The sequence below is a fragment of the Alligator sinensis genome, unplaced genomic scaffold (genome assembly GCF_000455745.1).
Source record: "Alligator sinensis unplaced genomic scaffold, ASM45574v1 scaffold1065_1, whole genome shotgun sequence".
In the NCBI taxonomy this organism is placed as follows: Eukaryota; Metazoa; Chordata; order Crocodylia; family Alligatoridae; genus Alligator; species Alligator sinensis.
The window spans coordinates 471742-477610 of NW_005842812.1; the positions used below are offsets into that span (position 1 = coordinate 471742).

Consider the following 5869-nt stretch of genomic DNA (forward strand, 5'->3'; position numbering starts at 1 on the left):
GGACCGGCTGGGTCAGGCCTAGACTCGGGGCTCCCCCCACAGCCCGGGACACGAAGCCCTATAGGCCGGCGGGGGAGAGGGCAGGCACGCACAGGCATCAGTGCCGCTGAGACCCAGCCAACGCGTGGCACCGATGCCCTGGGAGCGGGGAGGTCATGCAGGGAGCCCAGCCCGTGCCCCCCGCCCCAGGGCTCACCCACGCGCTCAGGCTCGTCGGCCGCGGTGCCTGCGATCCCACTGCTCTCCAGGCCGAAGGCCGGGTCGGCCTTGCCCGTCACCTTGGCGGCCTCCCAGGCATCAGTGCCGCTGAGACCCAGCCAACGCGTGGCACCGATGCCCTGGGAGCGGGGAGGTCATGCAGGGAGCCCAGCCCGTGCCCCCCGCCCCAGGGCTCACCCACGCGCTCAGGCTCGTCGGCCGCGGTGCCTGCGATCCCACTGCTCTCCAGGCCGAAGGCCGGGTCGGCCTTGCCCGTCACCTTGGCGGCCTCCTCCACCTTGCGCACGTGGGCTTCCACCAGCGCTGTGGGCACCTCCTCCTTCATCCGCGAGAACTCCTCTGCGTGCACGTGGGACACGTTAGCCCTCGGATCCCCCCATGCCTGCCCCGGGGCAAGCCGGGTGCCCGGCTGCCTGCGTTCCATCCCAGCCTTGGGGGGGAGGTTGAGCAGGGGGGCCTGGGAGCTGGATGCCTGGGTTTTCTCAGATCTGGAGACTTAAGAGCGGGGAGAGCTGGGAGCCCTGACACCTGGGTTCTCTCCCAGCCCTGTGGGATATGGAGACTTAAAAAGGGGGGGGCAGATGCCTGGGTTCCCCCCACAGCAGGGCCTAGTGGTCACTGCTCAGCCACGTGCCTGGCTGGGGACCCCAGAGGCCCGTGGGGTCCTGCCCCCGCCCCCAGGCTGTGACCATTACCCAGAGCTGACTTGGCGGCGGCGGAGGCCACGCGGGGGTCGACCACAGAAGCCAGGAAGGCCACGGTGCTCATGACGGGGTTGCCCGACTGACTGAAGGGGATGGGCTGGTAGGCCAGAGGCCCGAGCGAGGCCTCCGAGTCCTCCAGGTAGGGGTCCTCGATGGGCAGGCGCAGGAAATGCAGGATGCACTCGTCCTGCGTCCGGCTGCCCACGTGCTCCGACACCTTGTTCCAGTCGTCCTTGTACATCTCCAGCGCCTGGTGGGGGGCGGGGGGGGGAAGGGGACATGTGTGTGCACAGGGGTGGGTGGTCCAGCCAGGGCAGGGGGGGCAGGCCGGGGGTCCAGGACCACCGTGCTTACCTCCAGCAGCAGCAATGTCTCCTGCTCTGTCCATTCCCGCGTGGCGCTGGCCGCAGCCTTGCTCTGCAGGGGTGGGAGAGGGGGCCTCATGGGGAGGGGCAGCAGGACAGATCCTGGTGGGGGGGTTTGGTGCAGTCTGGGACCCCAACCTTGGAGGGGATGTTCTTCTTGGTATACATGTCTGTGCGCAGCCCGAAGTTCTGCATGTCGGCCGGCTTCTCCTTGCCCTTTTCGGGGAAGCTCAGCAGCTGCTGCGAGGCCGTGGTTTGCTGCAGCAAGGGGGGCGTTGTGAGCTAGGGATCCAAGAGGCCGGACTCCTGGGTTCTCTCTGCCCCCACCCCCCCTCCCTGAGAGTCCGGCTGCCTCGAGGACCCCCTCCCCCCACCCTGGCCCCCTACCAGCTCCGGTTTCCCCTTCACCGTCTCCGTGACCAGGTCCTCGATTTCCTTGCCTTTGCGCCCCGTCTTCACGTCACCATCAGTCTGGCGGCCCTGGGGGGGGCATGAGACAGCAGGATGAGCCCTCATGTCCCCCTGGGGCGGGGAGGGTCCAGGGGTCCCCCCCACCCCCATCAGGGGAAGGGTTAGGGACCCAGGGGGCTGGACTCCTGGGTTCCTTGCCCTTCTTGCCTACCTGGGGGGTCTTGGGCTGCAGCGGCACCAGCCCTGAGGGGGTGTCAGCCAGGACGTGGAAGTGGGAGGTCGGTGGGGGGCCCATGGGCGTGGGGCGGCTCTCGGCATCCACCTGGTAGTTGATGAGGCCCCACTGCTCCAGGAAGGCGTGGACTCTGTGCACAGCCCCCGGTTAGACCAGCCCCAGTCAGACCCCCCCCACCCTCCAGCCCCCGCGACGAACCGCATGATGGCGCAGACGTCGCCAGCCAGGTTGCGGCGGCAGGCGGTGGAGGTGAGGTACTCCTGCGGGTTGAGCCGGTATGTGTCGATCATGAAGTTGCGGTAGGCCAGGTATCTGTGGAGGAGGTGGGGGGCCTGAGTGCCAAGGGCCAGCGGCCAGGACTGGAAAGGACCCAGGTGCCCAGGGCCCCCGGGCCCCCACTCCCTTGCTGGGCTGCACTTAGCTGCAGAGGGGACCCAGGAGTTTGACCCCCTGTTCCCCGCCCTGCATTTCTGGGTGATGCTGAACTGCAGAGGGAACCCAGGTATCTGGCCCCCGGGCCCCCACGCCCTCACTGGGCTGCATTTAGGTGCAGAGGGATCCCAGGTGTCCGGCCCCTGGGCCCCCCCCCCCTCACTGGGCTGCATGTAGGTGCAGAGGGAACCCAGGTATCTGGCCCCCGGGCCCCCACGCCCTCACTGGGCTGCATGTAGGTGCAGAGGGAACCCAGGTATCTGGCCCCCGGGCCCCCACGCCCTCACTGGGCTGCATGTAGGTGCAGAGGGAACCCAGGTATCTGGCCCCCGGGCCCCCACGCCCTCACTGGGCTGCATGTAGGTGCAGAGGGAACCCAGGTATCTGGCCCCCGGGCCCCCACGCCCTCACTGGGCTGCATGTAGGTGCAGAGGGAACCCAGGTATCTGGCCCCCGGGCCCCCACGCCCTCACTGGGCTGCATGTAGGTGCAGAGGGAACCCAGGTATCTGGCCCCCGGGCCCCCACGCCCTCACTGGGCTGCATGTAGGTGCAGAGGGAACCCAGGTATCTGGCCCCCGGGCCCCCACGCCCTCACTGGGCTGCATGTAGGTGCAGAGGGAACCCAGGTATCTGGCCCCCGGGCCCCCACGCCCTCACTGGGCTGCATGTAGGTGCAGAGGGAACCCAGGTATCTGGCCCCCGGGCCCCCACGCCCTCACTGGGCTGCATGTAGGTGCAGAGGGAACCCAGGTATCTGGCCCCCGGGCCCCCACGCCCTCACTGGGCTGCATGTAGGTGCAGAGGGAACCCAGGTATCTGGCCCCCGGGCCCCCACGCCCTCACTGGGCTGCATGTAGGTGCAGAGGGAACCCAGGTATCTGGCCCCCGGGCCCCCACGCCCTCACTGGGCTGCATGTAGGTGCAGAGGGAACCCAGGTATCTGGCCCCCGGGCCCCCACGCCCTCACTGGGCTGCATGTAGGTGCAGAGGGAACCCAGGTATCTGGCCCCCGGGCCCCCACGCCCTCACTGGGCTGCATGTAGGTGCAGAGGGAACCCAGGTGCCTGGCCCCTGGGCCCCAACCCCCTCACTGGGCTGTATTAGGTGCAGAGGGAACACAGGTGTCCAGCCCCTGGGCGCCCACCCCCTCACTGGGCTGCATTTAGGTGCAGAGGGAACCCAGGTGTCCGGCCCCTGGGCCCCCCCCCCCCTCCTGGGCTGTATTAGGTGCAGAGGGAACACAGGTGTCCAGCCCCTGGGCGCCCACCCCCTCACTGGGCTGCATTTAGGTGCAGAGGGAACCCAGGTGTCCGGCCCCTGGGCCCCCACACCTTCACTGGGCTGTATTTAGCAGAGAGAACCCAGAGTCCGGTTTCCTGCTCGGTCCTCCCCAGTTGTGTTCACCACTGGGCCATATGGGGATACTGAGAACCCAGGAGTCTGGCCCCATGGTCGTGCCTCCGCACCCCGCAGCTGTGTTCACATCTGGGCCCCACCAAGCTGCAGAGAGAACCCAGGCACCCGGGAGCCCCATAACCCCCCCACCGTCCCAGCATACTGGGGCAATTTCACTCAGCACCCCCCCACCGCGGTCCCGCCCCGCTGGGGTCTCACATCTCTGGGGTCTTGGATTTGTTCTTGCCGTTGAAGAACTCAGGCAGGGCGCGGCGCTCGATGGCGTGGACGCTGTGGGGAGCAGGGAGGGCATTAGTGGCAGGCAGGGGGCTGGGGGGCTGCGGGGTGGGGGCACATCGGTACCTGTTGTAGTCGAACCAGGCAGCGTAGCTGGGGATGATGATGTGGTGCGTCTGCTCCGTCACGTTGTCCTCGTGCAGCTCGGGGTTCTTGGCCTGGTCGCCCTTGTTCCCTGCGCCGCTCTCTTCCTCGTCCTGTCAACCACCACACTGGTGGGACTGGGCGCTGCATTCTGGCCCCCCCCTTGGAGGCCCCCTCCTACTCCCAACCCCCAAGCTCCCATGCAGCCCTAGAGCAGGGAGTACAGGCAGTAGCAGCAGCACCTGGCTAAGGAGGGCAGGACTAACTTCCTAAAGCCTGCCCCTGCCTCTCCCGGGCAGGGACTGGCCCCATGAGGGGAAAGCAGGCAGGGGGGCAGAGCTAGGGGACAGGGGAGCCCCCACCACCCTGCATGAGACAAGTGGGGTTATGAGGTCCACATTATTGCCTGCCTGGCCCCTCACCTTGCCTGCAGTCTCCATGCTCTCGTCTTCCTGCTCATCTGGAAGAGAAAAGGGGTCATGAGTAGGGGTCACAGTCCAGCCCATGGGGGGGGGCAGCATCAGGGGTGGCCCAGGCAGGAAAGGGGGGCCACGAGCAGCTCATACCAAGGTCCGTCATGGTGCCCCCCTTGACTGGCGCTGACTCTGAGTCCTTCTTGGTGTTCACTGGGCAGGGAAAGGAGCGTTACTGGGAGCCCTGGGACCGCCCTGGCCTGCAGCCAGCAGGGGCCAGGGGACATCTGTAGGCACACGGGGGACCCCCCCCGGACCTGTCTTGGGCAGCGTGACCTCCTCCACGTTGGGCACAGGCGATGGCTCATCCATGTCCTTGGTCAGATCCTCCTGCTCCTCCTCCCGGTGCCCGCGCTTCGACTTGGTGTAGGGAGTCGAGGGGCTGCGACGGGGGAGGTGCCGGGCTCCTGTCACCACCAGGGCTGGATGCACGCCCCCTCCCCTGCCAGCCCGGTACCGGGGCTGGGCCAAATCCGGAGACCCCGCTCCACCATCCTCACCCTTTTTTGGCGTTCTTCTTCTTGGCCTCAGGGGTAGGTGAGGGTGAGGGCGAGCGTTTCCGCTTCTTGTAGTTGCCACCTTTCTTGTCCCGCCGGTCTGAATCGGGGCTGTTCACCTGTGGGGGGAAACAGGTCACCAGCTGAGAGTAGTGGGCGGACTGGGCAGCAGCGGGCAGCCACGGACTCTCCCCACGGGCACAGAACCCAGGTGTCTGGGCTTCCAGACCCCCTGGCACTGCTCCCTTCTCCAAGTGGGGACAGATCCTGGGGGGCCTGGGTCCTGGCTGTCCCTGTCTGCTTTCCGGGAGAACCCAGGAGTCCTGGGTCCCGGCCGTCCCCTGCCCCTGCCCACCCTCCCCAGCCTGGGAAAGGAAGCCAGGAGTCCGGGAACCGTACCCGCCCGGGCGAAGCTGGTACCTCGTCGGTGAGGGTCTTGGCAGAGATCCTCTTGCGCCGCACCACGGGGCTCTTCTCGTCGCTCACCTCGTAATCCTCTTCGTTCATCCACTCGTTGAAGGTGTCGGTGTCCAGGATCCACTTGGCGTGGACCTGCCGGGGGGAGGTGGGCTCAGGGACTGCCTGGTGGGGGGGGGTGCAGACCCCTCCTCATCTGAGGGTCCCCGTTACCTTCCGGGGCTTCTCTGGGGTGGGCGCGTCTTCCACGGAGGCTTCAATCTCGCTGGCCGGGATCCAGGTGTCGTAGCTGGGGGGGCAGATGGGGAGTGGGGGGGCTGAGTGTCTGTGGCCAGCCC

At 67.4% G+C, this 5869-nt stretch overlaps 1 protein-coding gene across 1 annotated transcript in view; it reads right to left on the minus strand.

Moving 5' to 3' along the window:
• SMARCC2 (SWI/SNF related, matrix associated, actin dependent regulator of chromatin subfamily c member 2) overlaps window positions 1–5869 on the minus strand; it is a gene marked incomplete at its 3' end in the record, with an annotated part of 10727 nt that overhangs the window by 2283 nt on the left and 2575 nt on the right. Inside the window, exons 4-18 of the mRNA XM_025191372.1 lie at window positions 5745–5865; window positions 5514–5666; window positions 5118–5233; window positions 4875–4999; window positions 4711–4770; window positions 4567–4604; window positions 4127–4257; window positions 3983–4054; window positions 2133–2246; window positions 1911–2064; window positions 1676–1768; window positions 1427–1546; window positions 1278–1340; window positions 915–1173; window positions 397–558 (exon numbers count right to left, since the gene is read on the minus strand). Coding sequence (XP_025047157.1) covers window positions 397–558; window positions 915–1173; window positions 1278–1340; window positions 1427–1546; window positions 1676–1768; window positions 1911–2064; window positions 2133–2246; window positions 3983–4054; window positions 4127–4257; window positions 4567–4604; window positions 4711–4770; window positions 4875–4999; window positions 5118–5233; window positions 5514–5666; window positions 5745–5865 — 1781 coding nt within the window. The remainder of the gene's footprint in view (window positions 1–396; window positions 559–914; window positions 1174–1277; window positions 1341–1426; window positions 1547–1675; window positions 1769–1910; window positions 2065–2132; window positions 2247–3982; window positions 4055–4126; window positions 4258–4566; window positions 4605–4710; window positions 4771–4874; window positions 5000–5117; window positions 5234–5513; window positions 5667–5744; window positions 5866–5869) is intronic.